At 34.6% G+C, this 27,990-nt stretch overlaps 1 protein-coding gene across 2 annotated transcripts in view; it reads right to left on the bottom strand.

Annotated features, from left to right (window-relative positions):
- Positions 1-27,756, bottom strand: part of LOC110036100 (arabinosyltransferase XEG113) — a 37,409-nt gene extending 9,653 nt beyond the window's left edge. The window contains exons 1-8 of one of the 2 annotated variants that reach the window (XM_020740459.1): positions 27,335-27,756; positions 26,972-27,250; positions 26,689-26,894; positions 13,031-13,136; positions 8,498-8,754; positions 8,177-8,312; positions 6,886-6,980; positions 6,762-6,815 (exon numbers count right to left, since the gene is read on the bottom strand). In XM_020740459.1, the coding sequence (XP_020596118.1) occupies positions 6,762-6,815; positions 6,886-6,980; positions 8,177-8,312; positions 8,498-8,754; positions 13,031-13,136; positions 26,689-26,894; positions 26,972-27,250; positions 27,335-27,536 (1,335 nt within the window). In that variant the 5' untranslated portion in view covers positions 27,537-27,756. The remainder of the gene's footprint in view (positions 1-6,761; positions 6,816-6,885; positions 6,981-8,176; positions 8,313-8,497; positions 8,755-13,030; positions 13,137-26,688; positions 26,895-26,971; positions 27,251-27,334) is intronic. The other variant, XM_020740460.1, reaches the window with a different exon arrangement.
- Positions 27,757-27,990: the final 234 nt, after the last annotated feature.

Below are 27,990 nucleotides of genomic sequence, written 5' to 3'. Positions count from 1 at the left end.
GCGAAGAGGATTTTTCAGGAGGGCTATATTCTTAGAACTAGTTAGTAGAGGATGATGGAAATTGTTACTATGAGCAACCAAGATAGAACATTCGACCAAGAGTCTATTCCCTAACTCATCAATGACCTGAAGAACCTGTTGCTACTAATGCAAATGCTAGTCGAGTTTGATAAATGAATTGTCATATGAATTTTATGATGGTTATCTTGTGTTCAGTATCTCTATGTACTTTGATTTCAGAAGTCGAACGTTGGGTTAATTATGTTGCCATATTTAGGCGTAGTGTCGTGCTAGTTGTGTTGTTATGATTCAGAGATTATTTAGTTGAATGATCTTATATCAGACACTGAATTTATCACATATGCTTTAGTTATCAATTAATAAGAAATAGACTTTTTTTATCGCTTCATGTTTCATCTACATAATGATTAGCTAGTGTAAGTTTATGAATTTCAAGAAATATTTTTATGAGGGGAGATTGTAATAACCCGTTTTAATTTTAATTAACTTTTAACAAAAATATCTATGTTGCTCGAAGGAGACGCGACGCTAGCAAAGAGTCAAAATGAAGAATTTATCCGCTCGTTTCCTGTCATTCGGACAAAATGAGAGAAATGGCGAGAATGAGAGCGAGAGAGAGTGTGAAGGAGTCATGCCCTAGCCAAGCCAAGAAGAAGAAGAAGAAGCGGAGGAGGAAGGGTCACAAGTTTAAACCTAGCCAAGAAGAGCAGAGAGTTCGAGCACTTACATGGAGCTAGAAGCGTTGCCATCCTATGCAGGTACTTGGGGAAGGAGTCGCTACTTGTAGTGGGTTTGGCTAAGGGTGTCGAAGCTGGCGTGGGAGACAAACACGAGAATCACTGCGATTGGTTTGCAAGGAGGCAAAACACGTCCATATGAATGAGAAGAGAAGAGGTAAGAGGAATGGCAGGAGAGGAAGCAGTAGAATACATCGTGTGCGAAACCTTAATAGAACCAAATTTTAGAACAGAGGAGCGGTGTGTCTTTTGTGCGCTAAGAATGAAGAGAGGTTGGTCGAGCAACTCGTTTAGCAGCGAAGTAAGAAAGGTGGAGAAGAGGAGCATTTGTGTGAAGCAAGAAGCTTAGAGGCTGTGCTTGCGGGTTCATGTAGAAGAAGCGACAAAGCCTTGAAGAGCTAGCTACTTGCATGTAGAAGAAGCCGAGTCTGCATGCATATTGCTTTCTTATCTTTAGGTAACTGTAATTTAGAAATATGGTTCTTCTACTGAGTTATTTTAGATAACTTATTATGTTATTTTAATATGTCTTTTAGGTTTTAAGCTTTCAAATAAAATGAATTTTAGACCAGCTAATTGTACAAAAAGCAAGATCAACAACCGAAAATGTAATTTTTTTTTGTTGATTAAAGTTTTTTTAGTAACTTTCAATTAATATTTAGTTATTTATTTGTTAATGATAAAGATATAATAACAGAAAAATCACTGTTCGATAGTTAGTTTTTGCCTTGATTAATTCCAAGCACCGGGACAGGTTGTGACATATCATTCACAAACATTTGAGGAACTTATGTATTGGATGACTTATTAGATTTTCTGAGATATTTATGATGATTCCATTTGTTCTTAATATCTAGATATATTTATTCAATCTATAGTTAGATATAGTTGATATTATTGTTGAGTGTTATAATCTCTGCTTACAGGTGTAAAATTTTTAAACTTCAAATATATATATTTTTTATTTTTAGTATAGGTTTGTGGCTGATTTTTTTGTTGTAAATTAGCGGTTGATCAAATTAGCCTCAAGTTTAGCGTTATTATGTGAATTATCAGTTTCACAACAAGTTATCCTATGACTAAGAAATTAGCTGCAAATTCGACGTAGAATAGAGTAGCAACAAACCTTTATCCCACTAAGTAGGCTCGACTAAATAAATCCTTTCCTCCATTGTGTCCCATTGAGTGTCATATTTTCATTTAATTCTAATAGATTAAGATCATTTTTTATGCAATATGCCCCAGTCTTTTTAGATCTACCTCTCCCTTTATTAACATAAGTCAAATATAAAACATCTACTCTCCTAACCAAATCATCAGATAGTCGAAATTTAATGTGACCATACAATCTAAGATGACTTTAATCTTGACCACCACTAGATCTACACCAACCCTATCACGGATATATTCATTTCACATTTTGTCTCTAAATGTTAAGCTACTTATCCACCTAAGCATTCTCATCTCAACAATACTTAACTTTGCTTTTATGCTTCTCTTTTAAAGGCCAGCATTCTGCACCATAGAGCTTTGCAGGTCTCACCATCATCTTAAAAAGTTTTCTTTTCAATCTAAGCGGTACTTTTTTATGACCCAATAGGCCTCAACCATTCCTGCACTTCAACCAGTCAACTTCAATTCTACTAATAACATCCCATCTATATCACCATCACATTGAAGAATAAACCCGAGATATCGAAAACATTCACACCTTTTAATGATTTGATCACCCATGGTTACAACAATGACACTAAAGCTACTACTAAAATTACATTCCATGTATTTAGTTTTAGATCTACTCAAACGAAGGCCTTTAGAGTCCAACGTAGACCTCCATAATTCAATTTTTTCCTGAACACTTTCTTTAGTCTTATTCACAAGAAGGACATTATCAACGAAAAACATACACCAAGTTACATCCTCCTATAAATGTCCAATAACTGATCACTGATGTAATCCAACTGAGATAAGAAAATACTTGGTCAATCCTCGGTCTGTTCGAACACAAGTAACAACTAAGTAAATATAAGTCATATCAATACCTTTCTTCTCTAGACTCCAAAGAATTTCTCTTGAAACCTTATTGTAAGTTTTTTCTAAATCAACAATAATCATCTCTGAATCCTCTTTATTCTCTATGTACTTCCCCATCATACCTCTCAATAAATGTATAACTTCCATAGTAGACTTGTCCGACATAAACTCAAATTAATTATGAGAAATCTTTGTATCACGTTTTAATCTATGTTCAATTAATCTCTCTCATAACTTTAAAGCATGACACATCATCTTAATTCCTATATGATTTACACACTCGTGTCCCCTTTATTCTTAAAAATGGAAGACAAAATATTCTTCCTCCACTCTTGAGGCATCTTTTTAGTTTTTAAACTAAAATTAAAGAGTTTAGTAGTCAAGAAACTATTGATTTTCTTTAAATCCTTTTCAACTTCTTTTTTACTAATATGACAGTAAAAATAAAATATTTTATTATTAACAATATTAAAATCACTAAAGTAGAAATTATTTTCAAAAACTTATATTAAAAAGCTTATCAAAATAGTTCACCCACCTATGTTGAATATATTCCTCTAGGAAAAATACTTTTTGATTTTCATCTTTAATATACTTTACTTGAATTCTTTGTTCGACTAATTAATACATACAATTTTTACTCTATTTAGGATCTAATCTATTATAAAGATCATAAAAGCAGAATTTTTAGCACCATAAATTGTTCTCTTAGAGTCCATACGGGCCACCTTATATTTTTTCAACTTCACTAAACTTTTACAATTAAACAAATTTTTATAGCACTTCTTATATATTATATTTTCTTGTATTATTATTCCACCATCAATTATGTTTATTTATAAATAAATTTTCTTTTGATTTCGAAGTGCATCTTTTGCCACTTTTTTAAGAGTACTCTTTACTGTATCCTACATAAAATTCACTTATTCAGGAATATCCCAAATTTTAAAATTTTGAAGTTTACTCATAAAGATAATGTTGTTCGTGTCTTTTAAGTGCTTCCATCTAATTCTATGACAATATTTCCTCGTATTCATTATCCTACAACTCTTCATTTTAAAATCCAAAATTAAAAATTGATGTTGAGTACTTAAATTTTACTTGGAATAACCTAACAATCTTTACATTCGAGACGATATTTTTTTCTCACAAGAAAAAAATTAATGTATTTTATTAGAACCATTCTTATTAGAAATAATGTGCTCATCTCTTTTCTTAAATAAAATATTAATAATCACAAAATCATAAGCTAAAATAAAATCTAAAATGGTTTTACATTCTTCATTAACCACTCCAAAGCCGTAGCTACCATGAATATTTCTAAAATCTTCTACCACTCTACCATATCCATTTAAATATCCTCCAATAAAAATTATTTCTTCAAGAGGTATCATTTGTATTAATTCTTTTATGTCATTTTAGATATGTCATTTTAATTCTTTTATGTCATTTTAGAATTTTTCTTTTAAACCTATATCTAAACCTACTTGAGGAGCATAAACACTTATAACAATAAAAATCTTAACAATCTTGAGAGTTATATAATTCTATCTCCAATTATATTAATTTTTAAAAAATTATCTATATATAATTACATCATTTCTAGTGTGACCCTACCTGAATATCAAAGCTTAAAACCTAAGCTATCAATTTTCTTAGCCTTTTCTCCAACACATTTAGTCTCTTGAATACCTATGATATTTATTTTCCTATGAACCAAAATGTCAACTAATTCCATTAATTTACCGGTGAGAGTACCTATATTCCAAGATTCTATCATAATATTAGTTTCATGATCTAATTTCTTTATCTGCATCAGTCTGCAATGTGAATACCCTTGCTTATTTGATACTACCCTTAGACGTTGATATAGTGACCCTTGCATACTTTTCACTATATCCGGGTCATACAATGTGTCGCTTCCAGGAGACTCCCCATCATTTACACAAGAATTTAAAAGAATACCGACGCCATAAATTCTAACGTTACTTATACGGCTGATTGTTTCCTCGAGAAGCATCCTACAACTACTAAAATCTGACGCAAATCAATTGCTAAAAGTAGCAACAAAAATTTTTCAGCCGCAATTTTATTTGTGATAGAGGTTTGAAAGGCAGAATTCTTTCTGATGAATTTCAGATAGTAATCTTTGTTACCAACATAAATTGATGCCATTATCGACTGGTTTTTCATTGGGCAATAGTTGTATTTCCTTTAGTTAATGTTATACGCCCTATTTAGTTGTTTATCACTAAGTTTTAACAATGACAACAAAAAAATATTTCGAAATGCCATTCCAAATGTATTTAAATAGTAGTTATTAATTTTTTTTTTTTTTAGTTTAAGGGAAAAAATCAACATAAATAATGAGCCATGAAAAGATGGTGGAATAAATAAATGTGTGAAGCATTAACTTTCCGAGATAGATTGTTAAGAAAATTAAAATTCTAATGTTGAGAATAAATTGTAAGCTTTATAAAACAACTAAGCTAGCTAGGTTATTTAAAATGAGTGTAACCAAAAAACTGTTATGTGATTTGGAAAAACATGGAATGATTTATAAGACATTAAAAAAAAAAACTATGAGACAAGACCTTCTAAAGATATGTTAGTAAAAAAAATAAACTTGATAGTTTGGGTATTTAAGGGCAGATTTTACACCAATATTATAGGTAAATAATTTTAATATGAAGCAAAAAGACAAATCTAACAAGGATATAAGTTTTGCAAAAGAATTTCCAAAAAATAGACTAAACACTATATGTAGCACACACAAAAAATGAATAAAGAATAAGAATTTTAATCAATTAGAAAATATTAGGGCCTAAGTAGGCTTATGATGATAATGATGACAAAATATTTTATAAAAAGTATTAGCCATAAAGGTGCAACTATCTCATAAATAATCAATTTACAAACTTGTAGAACCTAAAATTAAAAAAGTGTTTGGCCCAATCAACATTTGAAATGAAGATATTTAACAATTATTATCACTAAAGTGTTAATGAACAACTTTTACCGCTGAAAGCCCCAAATAGAATATTTGTGATGTTAACCCTCTTGGGCTACAAAGTGTGCAATATGAAATGCAAGAAATCATAAAATACATATATGAGTAAGGACTTACTAACAATGATTATTATAGCACATGAGAAAGAGATCATAATTGGTGAAAATATCTTTTTAGGCAATTGGGCGAAGTTTAAATATTAGATTCATCAAACAGATGATGGGAGGCCATGATCTTAACGATTAAAAAGCCTATTTGGGACAGCTTTCTGGTTGTATTCCATTTCATACCGCCACCACAATTATGTTTGAGACTTGCTAGCTTGCTATTAACTAGAAATTTCTATGATGGAAATCTGCATTTTTCAATAAGATCTATCAAAATATGGTGGTTGTAAGAAAAACAAATTATCTGAATTTAAAAAAAAAAATTTATACTTCCCACTATAACTTTATAAAAAGCTAATTTCCCTATCACAGCTTTACAATCACCATACAGAAAGCTACAGTCGCCCCCATAGGACCCTAAGAATTTTCTAAGCCTGAGACAGCTATCGACGAAACATCCTAAGGCTCAGTTTTGAACTAACATGCAGATAATGAGTTGATGTAATATATCCGTCAAGCATCTGCTGTTATATTCACTGTACAGATTACGAAGAGGCCTTCAGTGTATTTGATCTATTTTCTTAGTGTATCTGATTTATTAAGAGCACAAGAAATGATCAAGTATGTAGCTCCTGCTCGTAAGGAAGGCTTAATAGATGTTTTCACTAAATCATATGGCCTGCACATTAAATTTCTTGCCCAAGTCATATACCAAAATAATAACAAAACATTTGAAAAATTACAAAATGGCATGTCGTCTATAGAGAACAGGAACATCATGAAAATCATCTGAACCAAGAAACAGAGAGCTAAATTTGTATGGTAATAATGAAGACAAGAATTATTACTCACCAGAGTTCGATTTACCAGTGATGCTATTGCAAGGGCAGTCCTTATTTGCTTAAGCTACAAAATAAAAAATAGAACTTCATGAAAATTGTTAAATATTTCGACAAAAAGCAGATGTAATGTGTACCTGGTAATTAACTAACGAGAAATGAGATTCAAGTGTATGTGCACCATCTAATAACAAAGCCTTCGGAATATTTGGTTTAAAAGACAAGAAACCGCCTGTAAAAAAGATAGAACTAATTTAATTTAAATTATAAACACATAAATTTACCAGAAAACCTTCAACAACCTCTTTCCCAAATTTGATATAGTCACCAGAAGCTAGCAGGCTATTTTGCCCCTTTAAAACTACTACAATACAGTCATAGAACTGCACCATCCTATTCCGTCTTAAAATTGAAATAGGCTGAACTTCTAAGTAAATGATTTGATTATCTCAGTCATACTTACGATTCAATCCATCATAAATGTTCATTTCAAATTTGAGCACAATTATGAACTGCTATTGCATAGGGAAATTCAGTAATTTGGCTTGATACGCCAAAATTGGCATTAGCAAAACTAGCTATTTCAATTAAATAAAACTTAAATAAGTAAATATTAACCAACTTCGGACAATGCACCTCGTAGTATGAAAGTCATAGAATAGCTAGAAGAACTAAATCGTTGTAACTTTTGCAGCAAAAGCTAGAATAAATGAATAACGTAAGGTGGTATCTTCCTTTAGTTTTGGCTTTCATAAATTTTATACGTTTTAATTTTATTTTTAATTGTACCAAAGCAATTATAATAATATACCATAGTATTTCCAAAATTCTACTTTTTCACTTTTATAATCTAGGACATTTAATATTTTTCCATATATCATGTAATACACTGCAAAAGGTTCTTTTCACCCTTCTTGTCAGTCCAATGAGTCAGTCTAACCTCCCAGCAGCACAAAATTTTGAACCACTAACAATTTAAATAAAGTTAAATAAAGCTAAATAAAGCCAATGCTTAAGAATAGCTTGGGTTGTTATGTAAATAGAAACAAAAATAGCCCCAGTTAATAAGTGACGTGACAAAAATTGAAAAAAAAAATGTACATGCTTTTCATTCTTTAACTATGATCAAACAATACAAGACTTAACCTTAGAGTACACGGTCAGTTCCAGCTACAATCTCTTCCTTCATAGTTGAATCAATTCAAATGACAACAATTTGCGATAGTAAAATCCAAAATATTTTCATAAAACACTAAACTTGGATCAAGTCACAATTCACATTGACCCATACCAAATGAGAAATTTGCCAGCCAGGATATTGAAAGCAATAAGTTTAAGAATCAAGAATTCTATTAGATTGACATGTTCTTAAGCATTGCCAGTACAAATATGCTAACCAAATCTTTCCACCATGAACCACTGAAATACCTGGGGAATCATAATAGCTTGGCTCATCATGGAAAAGCATGGCCTCACGTAATCTATGACGCTTTCCTTCAGTTCCAGCATACTGAAAAGTAGTATGCACTGCATAAGGCTCCAATCTGAGCTGCTGATACATCGACTGTGCATGTCAAAATAGAAAAAGAATAAATGCCAAATTTGTGGTTCAAAATAGCACTGACCAGAATGCAGTTAAGACGTAATGAAAGGGCATAAATATTATTTACTCTTTCAAAAAGAAACAGAATATCATTAAACATAAGAAAAAAATTCTTCAGAAGTAAGCTTGCTGCCAGAACAACTTACTTGGACAAAGTATGTATGCCCACTGCAAAAAATGCTTGCTGCCAAAATTGCTAATTTGAGACTTCCGTCATAGGCAAAAACAAGGCCATTTTCACCTTCAACAGATGGGCCCAAAACTCTGTGAACAAGATCATTAAATCCACTCTGGTCCCATAGCTTCTCATTGGCTATAAGAAGTTCTTTCCACTCTTTGGCTAGCTTTTTTGAAGAATCAGTTGGACGCCAGTGGAATATTCCAATATTGTAAGCACCACTGACTGGTGACATAAATTTAGTAGAAAGATGAAAAGAAAAAAAAAACTATTAAAAAGAGTTACCAGGTATCATCTACGAATATTTCTCAAGCATAACAAGTTATTATTAAGGCCTTGAGTTTAATAAAACAAAATACAAATGAAATAAGCAAGTTCGTTCAAATTGCAACGTCGCCTATTTCACAATGCTTAAATCATGCAGAAAGTTTTCACCCAGAATACCAAATACAAAATGAGCCCAAAAATAACTTAAACTTTATATGTTGTGTCAGTATATGATTTTTACCAATATATTATAATGTAATAAGCCCATGGTTGCCAATAATGAATAGTACACCATAGCACAGAGGTCGTCACATAACATATAGTAATGTACACGCTATTTTAAATTCAGCAAAATATTAAAATCATTAATAATTATTTAAATGGCATTTAAATACATAGAACATAATTCTTATGTATTTACATATCTCACACCTAAACTTTCATATTTACACATAGCACTCTAATTTTTAATATCATATAAAAATAGCACTATTACAAATTTTAAAAGTGAAATACACCTTCTCATGCATAGATTTAAAGAACCAAAGTCTATATATGTAAATATGGAAATTTAGGCATGAAATGTAAATACATAAGAATTGTATGCAACGTATGTAAATTTCTCTTTATTTAAATTTTAATAAAAAAAGAGAAAAATATCCTAATGCAAAGAGATACTACCAATGTCATATAAGCTTTAACCTATCAAAGGCATGCACCAATAGCCATGCAAATTTACTAGTATTATATAAACTTTACAGTGGTATCATAAGAATTTATGCATTGTACAGTCAACGTTAAGGCCAATGAGTTGTACTAATAAAGAGGTGAAGCGACAAAAAAGAGAAAATAGTTTTTATCAACTTGAAATAACAATGACTAAGGCCCCGTTTGTTTTGGCATTTTGAACCAAATTTTAACCAAAGCATGTTTTTAGCGCGTTTGGCTCATCCGCTTCCATCACATCGATCTGAAACACCATTTCGCGAATGAACAAGAGTCTGAACGCAGCTAGAAAGGTGCGCCCACGGTTGGCGAATAAAAATTCGCGTTATTACCCCTCACATTATCTTTCGCCCCCCTTCGCCCTCTCACGGTTGGCGAATAAAAATTCGTGTGGTAAACTTCTCCCCAAGTAATTTTTTTTCTTTTTCATTTCCTTTTGTCCCTGACGATGAGGCAAGACCAATTACCGTCTCCCTCTCCCCGATCGTGCCATGGCGAACCTTGGAATTATTATTATTATTTTTTCTTTTCCGAAAATTTGAAGAGCAAATCAAATCCTAAATATTTTATTATTGGCTTGCTTAAGTAGTTGTTTAATTTCTCTTTTTTTTTTTTTTTTTGATTTGCTTATGAACTTCCTGAGTTGAATCTCATGCAAATTTTTTTGTTATTTTATAATGTTTGAAAACTCATTGCACATACGGCGTCCTAAAAAGTATGTGCATATATGAAATAATGAAATCATTTGCCTTTGCTTACAAAGTTGTTTATTACTTCGGCTTACCTATGAAGTTGTTTATGAACTTGCTGAGTGGAACCTCATGCAATTTTATTGAGTTGCTTGTTTCTCCTTCACTTTCTCCTTCACACGAATGAATTTTTTTTTGTTATTCTGTGGTACCCGAAAACTTGCTGCACATGTTAATTCCTAAAGAATTTGTGCATATATGAAATAATGAGATCACTTGGCTTTACTTGTGAAGTTGTTTATTACCGGGGCTTGCTTATGATGTTGTTTATAAACTTGTTGAGTGGAACCTCATATAAATTTATTGATTTGTTTATTTCTCCTTTACATGAATGAAATTTTTTTTGGTCCCGATAACTTGCTGCACATATGAATTCCTAAATAAGCGCATATATGAAATAATGAGATCAGTTGGCTTTGTGCTAGAAAATTCATTGCATGTAAAATGATGATGTGAATGAGTAATGGTGTTGGACAATTTTTTACCCATGGAATTTTGTTGGATGAGGGCTTCAGTTTAGTATACTGTGAATTTTTTTTATAATGCTTCACTTTAGTATACTCTCACTTATGGATCAGAGATAATTATTTTTATAGACTTCAATTACTTTAGCTCATTTTGAAAGAATTGGAACTATTGATGCTTGCTTGGCAATAATACCTGGGATCCTTTATACGGAGTTATTGAATAATTTGCTTCCTTCACGAATTTTATTCTTAAAAAATTGAAATGAGAAATGTATCAGTTCAAGATTTTAGGATTCCGTTAGGACCTTTGGTAAGAAAATTATTTGGACGTATCCATATATTTATCTAGGCATGTCCATGTGAAAAAATATAAAATCAGACAGTATTGTTTCAATTTGACTGATACATATATGTTTTTCCACTTGAGAAGGGTAGAGGCATTCATATATGTTAAAACATATTGATGGTAGTTCTTTTGATTTAATGTTCAAGATCGATTGTTGAGAATGAACATATGAATCTGTAGGAGTTCAATGTATAAAATTTTACATAATTTTTTTATTATTGACACTTGTTCCTCTAGTTACATCCTTTATCTATAAATTTGTCATCCAATTTGTCCAACTTTTTGGATAATTGTGCAAATTGTATTATACTGCAGTGCTTGGACGCTTTTTTATTTGTCATGTAACATTTAAAAACATATATCAACCTGCTAGATACATTACCATATAGGCAACAAAAGAGACAACATAACCTTCGCTGTGGGAGAAAGAAGCAAAACTGATTTTTGGGACATATACTTAAAAGAGATCAAATTAAGAAATAGATCTACAACTCATTTTAAGAAAGAATGTTGCAAAAATATTACAATTTCAAAAAAAAAAAAATGCTGAAAGATTGTATGACAGAACTCAACTAAAGAACAAATGAGATCAGTTAATAGAAGATTGGAAAGTTTAAAAAGAGCTCAAAAGAGGTTGTACCAGACTTGGTTGGAATACGATTAAAAGCACCATTGATGCATCGACAAATTGGTGGAAGGAAAAATTAGAGGTGAAATGATTTTTAAATCGTTAATAATTCTATTTTATGTATACGTAGAAATTGAAAATATTAATTTTGTCTTCTGATTGTTCGAGATGACGGGTTGTGCCAAATGGTAAAAAATTTAGGTTTAATGGCATTGAACCGGAGCTAGAAGAGAAACTTGATATTATATTTAGTGGCGTTGTTGCAACGGGTGGTCATGCCTGAACTTCTCAAGAATTATAAGAACATAACGACATCTTAAATAAACCAATTCAAAGATCAGTCATGAGATTAATAAACACAGTGAATCCAGTCATGCCAGGATGCCACCCTAATTAAAAGCAAGGGCGGGACGAAATAAAAAGATTGGCCCTGCATTTCTATAGAGCCAAATATCAGAGTTGGTCACGAAATGTACTAATTTATCTTTCGAATTAATGCTACAAATCCTTCTTCATCTGTTCATGATGTGATGAAGATTTTAGAGTAAACTGCTGAATTTTACAAAAATATGTCATTATATCTACTCTCCATGAAACTGCTTGAAGGTTCCGTCAAGAGGGAGTTCTTCATATCTATGGCACCTGAGGGAGGGTTCATTACCTTCGCTCCTTCGCTGCTTCTACGAAAATCATGATAACTAATCTATATTATTTCTATGTTTTTCAAGCATAGCCTCCTTATTAGGTTTTGTTGTTGAAAAAAGAACTACTGGTGTACTTAATGTACTGTCTTGGGAATATTTTGTTGGTGTCTATGTTTTTTAGTTTATCTTAGAACAAGGTGATACTAATGGATTCAAAATGTGTCCAATAGAGGCAAAGAGGAACGCATCATACTACAATATAAAATACAAGATACTAAATGCCTATAGTTGACACTTGCAGTTATCAATAAGCAAGAAAGGCATATTTCAGCTTCAATATAGGAGCAATATGGTAATCCCAAAAATTAGGTAAAACCTATTTAAAATTGTGTTGGACACATGTATTACAAAAGCGGTGGAAGAATCTCCTACAACACAGTAAGTTTTGAAAAATATATAAAAACAAGTATTAATAATGGTTGTGATGCTTAACATAACATGAAGGAATGTACAATGCTGAAACATGCAGGACAAAAAGAAGTTAGGTTATTTAACAATAAATAGTCAAAATAATCATTGAAAGGAGTATAGAATCTTCATATGTGAGGCAACATTAACTGAGACATCAACAAAACAAGCATCTCAACAAAATGTATAGACATAAGAAATCACACCTTGTTGCCATACTTCTAGGCTGTCATCAGTAACTGTAGGTATAACTTGATCACTTGAAGTAAAGAGATCTGCTTCAGGGAAACGGGCAAGATATGGAAGTGGATTCTGCTCAAGGTTCATATGATCCAAGAGAAAACCAGCAGAATGTTGTAAGAAAAATACAGTATAATTCCAAGAAAGATTTATGCATAAAAATGATGCAGAACCTCTAGAAACGCACGAATTATAGAAAGTGATACTTTACGCCCCAAAGATAACATAAGCATTTTAATATGAAAGTATTGCACTTGAAAATTAAAAGATCTAAAATATCACATAAATTCAACAGATTTTACAATTTGAACTAACCGACCAATGTAAAACTACATAGTAAGCAACACTAGTAAGTGGTGGTGGTCCCTAGGATTCTTTATTTATAGTTAAGGATTTGGGGTCTCAAGCGCTATTGATAAAACTACATAGTAAGCAACACTTGTAAAAAAGACTAATAGTGTACAAGAAGTTGGTTACCATGATACAAGCTTGGATAAGATTGCTGACATATCCAAGAAATTGAACCTTCTCCTGACAATTCAAGGTGCATTTATGACTATAGTCAGTCTGTTTAGCTGACCTGGCTTATGAAGACTAATTTAGATGACGATGAAGTTGTACCAGAGCCATAATGGATACTTCTTTTAGATGGGCATGTAAGCCCGCTTCTTTACACGTGGGTAGACTCCTTGTGCCTGGCTAGGCAAGATGCCTCCACCAGATTTGACAAATGAGTTTATACTATGTTTGATTGAGTGATGTGATGTCGAGCCAAGCCTAGCAAGCTCACCCTCATTGTCACTAAAGCGAATCTATCTCAAAGGTGCATATCTAGCTTTCCAATGGTCTTGCCACTTCAGAAGGCGTAACTACAAAAAAATGAGAAATCAATTGCTACGTTTGAGTGGAGTCCATAATTAATCAATCATCATGCTTGAGTTCGAGCCTTTGATCTCTACTCGACTTTGTAATTATTCTAAGAAGACTCGTTAGTGTTATTTTTTGAATACATTGCTTGAGAGAATAAAAAAACATATTTTAAAAAAAATAATGTACTTACTTGCTAATGGATATTGACGCATTTGTTGTTTAGTCCATGTCAACTCCAATTTCTCAACTCTTTGTGGGATGCAGCTTTCATATTGTAAGTTCCTTCTTTCATTGTCGGCTATATTTTATGGTCTACAGTCAATGATGTCATCATGATATGATGTTAGAAAGTTTGAAGTCAATATTTGAGAAGAGGTGAAAGAAAAGGAGATTTGTTTCTAGCACTATATGATGAAGAAAGTGACTCTGACAGCCCTAACGGATGAGCTAACCCCAAAAATGATGTCATCTAGGGAGTCCACACATCTGCACACGTTGCTATCTGCCCAAAAGAAAAATGGAATGGAATCTTGGTTAGTGAGTCCGATAAAATTTGCATATCGGTGTGTTCATTTATTTCTAACATTGTATTTCATCCTTGATCCAGTGAGGCTCCTTCCTGATGTAGTGGTGACTTCCACGGGTGGCAAGGATGCAAGTTCGCCAAGGCTGACCCAACATGTTGAGGATGTTGTTGAATTATTCTTATGCCTATTACACATAGATGTCGCGGTGAAGAGTGTTCGACCTCAGAATATCGAGAGGTGCCTTCTAAGGACTCGATTAGCATTATTTAATTGACAATGAGGATAAAAAAGATCTAGGCACATATGACCAACTCGATAAAGTGGAGACTCACTCAGCAAGATCAGCTACAATGTACTAGGAGTGAGCTGTCAAAGTAAGCTTATAGAGTTGCGAGGTACAAGAGAGGTTGGCATCATTGGCATAGTGACTTGATTCATCATGTGAAGTAGTTGGTCATCGGGCAAGGAACTCCATTATTAACAGTTGAAGTCATTCTAGTTCGTCAAACTTTGGAGTCCCTAAAGTCTAAACAATTTTTAGCGGGTTATGAGTTCATTCTCCATCACTTGATGAGGTTTGGATGTCTACCCGAGGAAGTATTGGTTGAACTTATTGCTCCTTTATTTAGTATTGTTGTAAGGAGCGACTTTGGTGAAGGATTCATTTAGCTCTAAATTTGTTCATTATCAGTATTAAATGCTTTTGTTATAACATAGTTGTTATGTTTGCATGCTAAAGTGAAATGTTTTTGTTGTGTATGTCATTATCACTAATATGATGTTTGTTTGTTTCCAGTGAGAACATTTATTATAGATTAGAGATTAATTTTGAACTAACGAGAAGTAAAGAGACGAGTTATTACATGTATGCATAATCGCTTCGTGTAATGAGTCAATGAAGTAGACCTATGTGGGTGCGGGGGAAGTGGTGGTTATATCACGCATGGATACAAAGAATTGTTGCAAGGAATGCCAACTTTTGTTGGATTTATTCATTGAGATGTCGGAACCGTTTTGAACAATACACTGCAATCATGATGTTCCTTGAGCAGTAAATGTTGTAGTTTCATATTTAAGTGAAAAATTATCCCATTATTAGACAGGACACCAATAGTAGAAGTCGGCATAATAAGTATCATATTCTCCTCACCATAGTTATTTTTTTCTTGTTCAGTTCTCTCTTTAGAATTTTGAGAGCTTCTCCCCCTAGATCCTTTCTTGTGTGTTCCTCGCCCAAGTAACCGAGACGCCTAGAGCTTCGAAGAAGAGTGGTAGCTAGTTTGACGAGTTCACCTTCAAGCTATCACAAGTATCATGAAGATAAAAGAAAATATGTCATAGACGTCATTTATGAAAAAACACACTTAGTGAGGGTGCCTAAAAGGGTTAGTCCACAATTCATGCTTCAATGATAAAATCTATGCTTTCAAAAATCAGTTCAAACTCAACTCGAGGTTACTACTGTGCCCAGCATTTGTGGATTTTCTAAGATGTTATGGGATGATGTTGCCTCATATTCTATCGAATTTGATGTCGAGTATTATGACTTTGATTCACCACTTGAGAGAGGTAAAACTTTAAGTGGAATCGAAAACTATTATACCACCTCTTCACTGTGAAGTCATTTGAAGATGATATTGTATCATTATTGTCAACCAATATCCAAATGAAGGATTGGAAAATAAAATAAAGAATTGAAAAGAGAGATGCTACTTTGCTAATTCTTGTCTTATTCACCAATTCACACTAGACAAGTCAACCATCAATGCCCATCCTTGGCGGCCCTGAGGTGGCCACTAAGGCTTTGTTTGAGAGGGCTTCTTCTTTTATAAAAGCTTCTTTAAAAGTAACTTAATAATAAATGATAGTATAAAGCTTTGGTCCTTAAAATGATCCTATTATTTGGATAAAAATTTTTCTGTGCTTTTTAACGAAAAATATTAATAGCTATTGGCGCATCCAATAGACATATTATTTCAGAATTTAAGAGAAATTAGTTTTTAAAAATTTAACTATTCATAATAATTTTAAAAATATTACGATGTGATGTCACAAAATTATTTCTATATTTTTTTAATCTCTAATTATGTGGTGGAGCCCTTTGCCCGCCGTATAATTATTTCTTCCTCAAAATTTTTTTTTACATTCATTAACTTCATCTCCACTGCCTTTCTTCTTCAATGAAAACTCCCCATGCAGAGCACTCGTACGGATTGCTTTTATCCCATCGAGGGTAAAATGATCAATTCATTCTATTACGACAAGCCAGTAAGGTATATTATATTAAATATCATATTATAATAAAGGAAAAAATATATTAGCTAGTATTCATCAAGACTAAGTCCAAAATGACATTGAGATTAAAAAGATTAATAACCTGCTCATCGAGACAATCAAATGTCAACTTTTAGTATTCCAAGTCCGATCACTACAGAAATCGAGGTGAGAGACCTGAACCTTAGGGAAGGCTAATTCTTAAGAACTCTTTTGAATGAAGCCTCCTTTCAACCAATCCCTCAAGTAGCCTCGGCTCAGAGAGACTCTTCTATAAATTCAATGTAATTGGTTTCGATAAGAGATGATGGTGTTCTTACCCAAAAGTTTATTCTCTTTGCCACCAAGTTAGTTGACTCCTTTGAATTTTACTTTGTGGTGCCACTCTCAATACTTGGTCTAAGGCTCCCAAGATTAATCTTCCCAATCTATTAATCTTTCTTCCAATCTTGCTTCCATTTCAATCAACAATTCAATAGTTACAATGGGTTGTTCATCCTTATTAACAGGGTCTTCTCTTAGGACTCCTCATTTGGTTTGAGCTCTATTAAGGGTCTGTTTAGGGGCACTTATTTGGTGCGGCGACAGTTTGAAAACGCTAGAATATCGTTTGTTTCGTGTGTTTGATCGGCGACTTGAAAATGCTGAAATATGTTTTATCAAGAAAGCGGGACGCGGGATCGATCCCGTGTCCAGCTTCGAAGAGGTGCGTTTGATCGATCCCGCTTCCCGCTTCGAAGAGGTAAATTCGATCTTCTATTACCTCTTATGCCCTTCTCCCTCGTGCGATCGTGCTTGCCCTAGCTTGGTTCTCCCTCGCCCCTCTCTGCCTCTTCTCCCTCGAAGCTTGCTCTCGTTCATCTAGTAGCTCGCAATGTTACTCCTATCTATAATTTTCATGGTCTTTCCTTTTGTTGCACTTGTTTGTCCTCTGCAGCTTCTGATCCCATGGTATTCTTTGGAATGTTTGTGGTTTTCTTTGGAATTTTTGTGGTGATACCAAACATTTGTTTGGAAGATCGAGATGTTACTCCTATATTTATAATTTCTGTGGTTTTTTCTTTCGAATCATCCATTTAAACTCTGTGGTTGTCGACCCCATCTTTTTGGATGGAAATTTTGGTTATGGGATTTTGGAAAATTCATTTTCAGTGGCTTGGGTGTGCTCTTCTGGCTTTGGGTGTGCGGTGGCTATGTGAGGTGTTAATCCTGGTCTTGGGTGTGGATGTGAGGTGTGCTTGTGTGTTCACTGGTTTTGGAAATTTTGGTTTCATGGTGGATGTGAGGTTGCTTGTGTGTGGTGGCTATAAGTGGTGTTAATTGTGGTCTTGGTTGTGCCCTCCTGGCTTTGGGTGTATCGGTTTGGTGGTGGATGTGAGGTGTATTTTTTTGTGGGGGCTATGTGAGGCATTAATGGTGGCTTGGGTTTGCTCTCCTGGTTTTGGGTGTGTGGGTTTTGTGATGTCACGTGAGGAGTGCTTGTGTGTCGTCAATGTGTTATGTTAATGATGACTTTGGTGTGCTCTCCTGGCTTGGGTGTGTGGGTTTTGTGATGTCACGTGAGGAGTGCTTGTGTGTCGTCAATGTGTTATGTTAATGATGACTTTGGTGTGCTCTCCTGGCTTGGGTGTGTGGGTTTTGTGATGTCACGTGAGGAGTGCTTGTGTGTCGTCAATGTGTTATGTTAATGGTGACTTGGGTGTGCTCTCCAAGCTTTGGGTGTGTGGGTTTGGTGGTGGATTTGAGGAGTGCTTCTGTGTGGTGGAAATGTAAGGTGTTAATGGTGGCTTGGGCGTGCTCTCCTGGCTTTGGGTGTGTGGGTTTTGTGGTGGATATGAGGAGTGCATGTGTTTGGTCATTGTGAGTGGTGTTTAGGATGGCTTGGGCGTGCTCTCCTAGCTTTGGTTGTGTGGGTTTTATGATGTCACGTGAGAAGTGCTTGTGTGTGGTCAATGTATTATGTTAATGGTGACTTGAGTGTGCTCTCCTGGCTTTGGGTGTATAGGTGTGGTGGTGGATGTGAGATGTGCTTCTGTGTGGTGGCAATGTGAGGTGTTTAGGTTGGCTTGCGCGTACTCTCCTAGCTTTGGGTGTGTGGGTTTGGTGGTGGATATGAGGTGTGATTTTGTGTGGTGGCAATGTGAGGTGTTAATGGTGGCTTGGGTGTGCTCTTCTGGCTTTGGGTGTGTGGGTTTTGTGGTGGATGTGAGGAGTGCTTGTGTTTAGTGACTATGAGTGGTGTATAGATTGGCTTGGATTTGCTCTTCTGGCTTTGTGTGTGGGTTTGGTGGTGGATGTGAGGTTTGCTTGTGTGTGGTGGCTATGTGAAGCGTTAATGGTGGCTTGGGTGTGCTTTCCTGATTTTGGGTGTGTGGAGTTTTTTGTCATTATTCTCTGATTTTTGGTTTTTAATTCGAATTATTTTGTCCTATTTGTATAATGGTAGAACAAGATGTTCTTGTTATATGTTAAGTTTATTTGTTTAACTATAATATCTTGATTTAGTTTCAACATGGTTAAGACAAATGAAAAGGGTCCGTCGGCAATGTGGGATAAGTAATGAATATTTTCTGCAATCTGTGTATTAAAAAAATTGAACTCGAAAATAGACCAACCACTTTTTTTAACAAGGTTGGCAAAATATTGTGAAGAGGTTGAAAGAATTGACAGAAAGAGATTACGACAGACTCAAATTCAAAAGTAAATGGAATCAATTGAAGTAGTGGAAGATATGGAAGGAGCTGAAATTGGGATATACCGAGTTGAGTTGGGATCCATTAAACAAACCATTGATGTTCAAGAGGAATGATTGGTTGAGAAATTAGAGGTAATAATTATACTCTACTTTGGTTTATTATCTTTTTTTTTTAAAACAATGTTAGAGGCAAATACTAGCAACAAAAAAAATATAAGCAGTGCGGAATTGACTTGGAGTTAGAAGATAAATTGAATGTAATGTTTAAGCGGGTTGTTACGACGTGTAAGCATGCATTCAACTCAAGTGAGTTGGGGTTTGCAGGCATATCAGAAGACTTGCCACCCGAGTAGGTTACGGTTGACGATGAAGGGCCTAGCACTAACCTTCAAGAAATAAAGTCCATTTGTCAGTCGAAGAGGCCTAGGCTTGGGAAAAGACGGAAAGATAAGGACATTTTCATGAAAAGTTCAATAGATAAACTGTGATGTTTTCCAGCTCTGTCACCTGCTGCTCCACCTGACAACACTATCATAGATTTTATTGTAGCTTTAGATGCTCTTCCAGAAGTTGTAGCCGATTGACGTTTTTACGCAAAATGTGCTAAATTGCTTGATGACCTGATCCAGAGACAAATATCCATGCCGCTGCAGCCCAAGCTGCGCGTTGAATATTTAAAAGTTTTGGTTGACGAAGGAGTCTGTTTAATATGTTGATGTCAGTAATTTTTATTTGTATTAGTTTTCAACGCTTTATTTTATTTTTGAAAACAATTATCTATAACTTATTTGTGTCCTTTAAAGTTCATAATATTTTTGTCATTTCATTTTGTTGTTATTACTTTTCCACACTTTATTTTATCCTAACAACTTATTTCTTTAGGATGGATCGACGCAAAAACGTTGTAGAAGAATGCCATAGGCTGCGGCGATTGCAATATTATTGTTGGAGTAGTACCACTGTACCACTGCTTGAACACCACGCATGACGTCCTCCTTTGTTAGGGATAAATGGGTGGGTGAGATGCTTGTTGGACATCCAATAAGGTTCAACAATATTTTCCTTATGACTGCACTCATTTTTATGGATCTCCTTCATGAGTTACGTCTTAAGCACGACCTCTAAGGTTCTTTCAAAACGACAATTAGAGAGGCGTTGACAATAACTGTATACATTCTATCTCATAATTAATTAGTTAGAGGAGCTATGGAGCGATTTCAACATTCCTCAGAAACAATTAGCTCATACTTTATTTATCAGGCTATATATTTTTTTTCGTATGCATCTCGTTATATTGTGAATTTAGGATTTATGATCTTATTATGTATTTCGTTTGTTTCATTGATACTTGCGAATTTATAATATTGACATATTTGAGATTTCTTTTTCTTTATTTTTTTGTAGGTTTGTGAGGTTAATAATGAATGATAAAAAATATGACAATATGAGTTCTTTTGAATGGTCGGTTTGTTACTATTTTTAAGTACTGCACATCAAATCTTAATGAAGGCAACCAATATCTTCTCTTTTTTTTGGTGCATCGGATTATGAGGATTCACGTGGATGGACTTTTTTTGGTAATATGCACATATGACACAAGACAATCGTATTTTGTTGGTATTGCGTGTGAAATCCTAAGGAAGACAACCTAAGTCTTCTCTTATTTTCAGTGCATCGGTATATAAGGATCTACTAGACGCTTTTTTTTGGTGATAGACACATGTATCCCAGGATGTTCGTCTTCCGTGAGTTAAAGACAACTAAGAACTCATTTTTTTCAAGGTCCACTGTCTCCTTGTAGTGACAGACTCGTGGGTTGGTGTAGTTAGTTGTCTGAGACCACACACTCATATTTTTTTTATTTATGTTTTTTTGTTAGATACGGTTTTTATTTAATTCAATTCTCTAGTAGATATCTAAAACTTAATTTAATTTTCTGATCGAGCAAATGATTTTTCTATTTTTTATCTCTATAGCATTATGAGCTCTAGGATTTCAAGGATCTCCCGAGTTGTGTTGTGTTACTGCGGACTACAGACTTCCTTATATCACGTCAGCCTCACAACTACAAGAGAGTTCTACAGTTGTCGCAGAGGCATTTCAGCAAGGTGCGGTTTCTTCCGTTAGGCCGACATTTCGGCATATTTCACTAGTAACAGTGATCGTACGATGGTTTCCCAGGAGGACAATGCAGACGTTGTCAGGGTTTTAAAATCAATATTTTAATAATTTTAATAATTTTAATTGTATTATTTGTAATTATTTTTCTCTTTATTTTATTAGTTTTGATACTCACACGTAAGTGAGGACTGCATCTTATTTTTTTAAAGTAATCTGTAATAGTTTGTGGCTTCTATTTTATCAATTAATTTGTCCAAATAGTTTTCTTGCTAACAACATTACTTAACAGGAGCAGAATATTTATCCAGAAACAGCTGCCAATAAGTTGCTATGAATATATTTTCCCCAATAACCAACCAGCTTATCAGAACAATCTACATATTATCAGATTGTTAGGATAAACTGCAAATAAGCAAATTATAAATAATCTGCAGCTGCTCAAAACAAACCTTAAGTCCCTTAATAGATTTATGAATGCCCATCATGGTTCTAAGCATATATCCATGCTCACCACGATTGAAATCATGTTGGATCCTAATTAATCCATGGAGGTTGCCTAAACCTTACTAATATAGTGGAAATGAGGAAAGCTCAACAAAAGATATGAAAAAAGAAGCTAAATCCACTAATGTGTGGATCAAGGTGGGACAAAGGTAAAGTAGGGAGGCGAAGGAGTGGAAAAACTAGAAAGCATGACTCTCCCTAGAATCCACTCTTTATAGATTAGAATTTAGGGTCTCAAGCCCTATTAAAAAAGGCTACATAATAAAAAACAAACATGTGAAAAGAACTAAGAAAGTACAAGAAGATATAAGCTTGGACTAGGCTATCGATTTGTTTAAGAGATTGTAGATTTTTCTGATAAATCAGGATGCATCCATGATTAGAGTCAGTCAGTTTAGTCGAGTTGGATTATGAAGACTAATTTGGTTAAAGATGAAATCATCCCAAGCCAAAGTGATTGCTTCTTTTGGATGGGTGTGTGTAAAACTGCATCATTATTGGTGGTCGAGTAAATTCCTTGAGCCCGACTAGCTAGATGCCTCTATCGAACATGACGAATGAGTTCATACCAAGTTTGGTTGGGTGATGTGTTCCCGAGTCTGGCCTTGCAAACTCACTTCCTTTGTCACTTACATTTTCAGTGAACATAGAGGTTGAGGGTCTGTTTGTAGCAGCTGTTGATTATTTATAATATGCTGATAAGCAGATTATTCTGATAATCTGATAATCCGCAGATTATTGGAATAATCTTGCTTGCTGTTTGGGACAGCTTATTCAGAATAGCTTATTGGTAATTATGGCTGTATAAATGACATTCCTGCCCCTGTTTGGTAAAATTGTTTGGGGCAGCTTATTCAGAATCACTTATTTGTAGTACAGAAGCAAATAGTGTAAAAACATAAAATCATCACAGATCAGTTTCAAAAGATGACATACAGTTCTCACACTCTCGTGAGTACCGGAAATAATAAAAAAAATAAAAACAAGTACAACTGCAATGAGAAATACTAAAATATTTAATTTCAAACTCTGGCTACGTGTGTTCTCAGCTGCACTACAACCTGGGAAAACATCGAATTTTCATCACTGCTGGCAGTGTAACATGTGGAACTGTCCGTCCATCGGAAGAAACCACAATGAGCTGAAACACCCTTGGGACAACCGTAGAACTGTCTCCCATAACTATGAAGCTGACACGACGTGAGTAACGGAATAACGGAACCGGTAGTCCACAATAACACAAAACAACTCTATCTGTCGGCATTGCCTATAACATTACAATGAGGGAGTTTAGGGGGATAATTGTTTAAATTGAAAATATTTTAAATTAACAAAAAAAATAATGACAACTTTACCTCTATTTTCTCGGCCCACCATTCATCTGGAGCATCAATTGTCTGTTTAATTGGATCCCAGCCCAACTCCGTAGATTCACGTTTGAGTTCCTTCCAAATTTTTCACTCCTTCAATTGATCTTATTTATTTTTAAACTTCAGTCTTTCATAATCCCTTTTAGTCAGTTTTTTAAATCTTTTAGCTATATTCTGCCAACTTTCCTTATTGAACTAGGTAGTTGGCCTATTCCCGATCTCAATCTCGGTGATGCAGAGGTTGCAGAAAAATTTGTAACTTCCTTATCCCACATCGCTGACGGACCACTTTCACTTGCATTAGCCATGGTGAAACTATATGAAGAATTGCAACTCAACATGCATAAAAAAATAGCTAAAGAAATATTTGCACCAGCATAAGCACAAAGCTCATGATTATGAATCTCAAGACAACAGGAACACAAGCCAATAACAACAACAAGCCAACAGCAACAACAGTCTCCAAATAATCACATTTGCCACCAATACAAACAACAGAGTGGTTATTTGCTCAAACAAATAAAATATATAAGGACACAAAAAAATTATCTGATTTGGTCAAAGACCTATATCCACAGTAAGACATCGAACATGTTTTATTAAACAATTGTGTAAGATTACATAACTATAAATATTAAAGGGAAAACACTACATGCAATTCTCTCCCTTTTCTCCCTTTGGTGATAATAAAAGTTCTCCAACTAACAAATAAAAATACAACATGTTTTCAGTCTTCCGCCCTTTTCATGTAATACTAAAAATCAAAAGTCATTTGAAAGCCTAATATAAAACACAAAGCCTCGCATATGCATATGAACAATAAACTAAAAGCAGGTACAACGGTAAATTCAGATCCCTATATCAGAAAGAACAAGCAAGCATTAGCAGATCCCTGTATCGGAAAGACCAAGCAAACATTGTCATTATGTATGTACATTATGTATGTACTTTATAACCATTGTCATTCTTAACATAAATCGAAAGATAAGAGTATGGAATCCTCTCAATGACAAGGTAGATATAGGTTTGAAACATTAGAAATAAAAGCTATTAAGCTACCATAGAAGAATAAACAATATCGTAATGATTTGAGATGAATTTTCATGAACCAATCCACAATCTTCAATGTATAACCAAATCAAGATTTCCTTATTTTAACGAAGCCAAGCAAGATGTATATGTCTTATTTGGTCATACATTTTACAAATAACCAAATCAACTTTCATAGCTTGCATCAAAGATCAAAGTCATAATCCATACCGTCATAATCCATACCAAGGACGATGACATTTGCCACCAATGGGGATTGCAATGAATACATAGATATGCAGCTCATAAACAGGAATTAATAGCAGCATTTTCATGAACCAAACTCATATCTATGTTTCCTATAAACAGAAATTAATTGCAGTCCATAAACAACAGCTCATAAACTTGAAAAACAAGAATTAATAACAGTTCATAGACAGCTCTTAAGCCTTTTCTTCCTTCTATAATGAGCTCACAAATTATTCCTAACTCCATGAAAAAATCCTTGCTTTTCGACTTGAAATAAAAAGAAGAAGGAAATTATTGTTCTTCAGTCATCCAACAACTGAAAAAAATCGAAACGAGCAGCAAAAATAGAAACAAGCAGCAAAAATCAAAACGAAATTCGGCCCCCATATAAGGAAACCATTCTCCATACTTTTCTACACGGCCAACAAAAAACGAAAGAAATTCTAGGGCAAAGAACCATTCGCATTGTTCGAGTTGAAAACAAACGAAGAAGATGAAAATCCTTGCTCTTCGGTCAAGGAAGAAAAAAAAAACAATGAAGAACGACGTTCGATCATCTACAAAGAACCATTCACTTCCACCGATGTTCGATTGCTCTAGGGGAAGCATTCCTTACGAATTGACGGTGAGGAAAAATATACCTTACAAATCAGAAAGAAAAATCGAAAGGAATACGGTCCGATCTCCTCTAGGGTGACGAATCTAGGGAGGGAGAGTGCAAGGGAGATCAGGGGTATCAAGGGCAATGATACAAGCTGAACGCGGGACGCTGGTCTTCACCCGCGTCGGAGAACCTTAAGAAAGTCCAATACGCTAACGCACTACAGTATGATTAATCCGCTTGAACGCGAATTCCAAACACCAAGGCGGTGCTTTGAAAATGCCGCCGCACCTAAATAAGTTGCCCCAAACGGGCCCTGAATCTCAAGTGACTATGCACCCAATCAAAGCTGGTATATGGCAAATTAAAATGATAGTTATAGCAAGTGCATGAAAAGAAATACTATATGCCCGCAGAATCGTCAACTCACAACATTATTATGGATAAAACATTAGAATAGGCATGAATTCATGTTTAATAAACTATCAATTAAAAAAAAATGAAAGGCAAGCAAACAGAGGCAAACAAAATCAACCTCATTGCAAGTAAAAACAAATAAATCAATAAACCTAATTCAATATGAACTATTGTATAGCTAATTAATTTTGATTTTGGATTGAGCTTGATTTGATCTAGCAAGTTAACCACCAACATCAGGCTTGCTTCGACGCCAAATCGAAAAATTTGTAGATATAGAGCTTAGGCATAGTGAACAAACATATGCATGACAGGACAAGGACACTATGCTCTACAATGGAAAGGAAGAAATAGTATCCATGTGAAACTACCATGCACTATATAAGCATCTAAACATAATTATCTAACAAAACCTCATATTAAAACGTGATGGTTTGGTCAAAGAGATGATGCTCAGTAGGCTAGAGAGGTATCTTCCCAGGATAGCCCTAGATGCACAAAGTATAATCTTGTCAAGTATATCATTTTCATACTTGACTTGTAATTTCTCACCTTGCATAAGTAAATATATGGAGAATTTGAATATTTCGAAGTACTATACCTTAAACCTAATTCTTTTCCATTTAGCAGACATTTTCAGATAACTAAGATACAAAGATTGCCATCTTCATGATAAGCTTACCTTATTAGCTGCAACAAGGTATCTTCCTTCGTTTTTATTCCCCCCTAAGAGGAATCTAAACCCTCAAAACTGACCATGACAAGATTTGAAACTCGGGCGTGTTAAATAAAAGTCATTGCTTAACCTCTGGACCATCCTTTTAGGGACATTAAAATAACATCAGTTGCCAGGAAATAAGGCCATAAGCTCTGAATGAAACTACTGCCTCAGCAAATAGTACCAAGGCATGTGTGAATAATAAGTAGATGAAATAAAGAAAACCTAAAAAACAGAGACATCATATACCTTCAACCAAACCATATCAGTATCACACACCAGCAACTCGTAGCCAAAAGGTAGAAGTGCGTTTATCAAGAAAACCTTCTCTCTTCCCATTTTATGAAATGTTGGTGACCCCCAACCAACATCAATTGTATTCATATTACTGCCCATGTCAAAAACAGGAACACCTTTCCAATACAAACCCATCAACAGCTTGGTATCCATTGCACCTGTGAAGTCAGGAAGTTCTCAATAACAACGCAGCCCTCAATAAAGCAAATCATTAAAAGCAAGTAAGAGATTTCACCTACAAGAAGGTTGAAGACATTAAGATCTGTCAAATGCCTGACCCAATTCAAAATAAAGTCCATGAAAGCATAGTTCCCAAAGGTTACAATTATGACATTATCTTTGGCGCGATATCCCACCATCTCCCTGGTTAGCTTGAAGGACGCTAGGTCCGGAATCGTCGAATCTGGAGAAGGCAGATCCCATATAGCTCTACTCAGGAAGTTTTCTCCAGCAGCATTGGTAGAATTATTAGCACTGCTAGATTGGTTATGAAAGACGGTGACGTTTACCTCTGCTAAACATCAACAATTAGCATCCCAGTAAGCGTAAATCAGATCAAACATGTGATTGGAAGAAAAGAAATATGGTTAATTTTTACGAGATCGAGGGTGGGAAGATGAGGGGGAGAGCCATGAGCCAACGAAGTATAGCGATTTGTTGCTGTCGCCGTTGGAAGATGAGTAAAGGGAGGAGACAATGAACAGGGTGGAGAAGAGGATTCCAACGAACACTGTCACGTAGACTGCCATGAAAAGGGGCTTTCCCGAGGAGACTTCTTGGATAGAGCTGCACGCCGCCATGCTGAAATCGATTTGAGGGAAAGGAGCACGAGCAGGTGATGATCCGGCAGTAGAAATGAAGAGAAGAGAAAATCTAGTTCATCATCTGAACAATCCACCCGATCCCCACAGACGAGACCAAAATATACAAGATTGCTCCTATTGAAGGTGATGGTTGGGCTTTGACTTCGTAATGTACTACTGTAAACAACAGTATCGCCGTCCAAGGCGTTGATGGGAAAGTGCATATCCGATGCACCCTTGCACGTTCGATCAATATATATTATATATACGTCTGGAATCTGTAGTGGAGATAATGTGGTTTCCATTTCTCCCGTTGAACAAATTTCAAAGGGCTGCAAGATTTAATTTAAGTGTGATTTATAAATGTGATTAAGTAAATTTTAGAGTCATTAAATTAAGGATATTATTTGGGTGATTAAAATTTAACAGCTTATTTAAAAATTTTATAAAT

This window comes from Phalaenopsis equestris, unplaced genomic scaffold (assembly GCF_001263595.1).
Source record: "Phalaenopsis equestris unplaced genomic scaffold, ASM126359v1 Scaffold202527, whole genome shotgun sequence".
In the NCBI taxonomy this organism is placed as follows: domain Eukaryota; kingdom Viridiplantae; phylum Streptophyta; class Magnoliopsida; order Asparagales; family Orchidaceae; genus Phalaenopsis; species Phalaenopsis equestris.
Note: the sequence above shows the minus strand (reverse complement) of the source record. Positions and strands in the feature narration are given on the sequence as shown.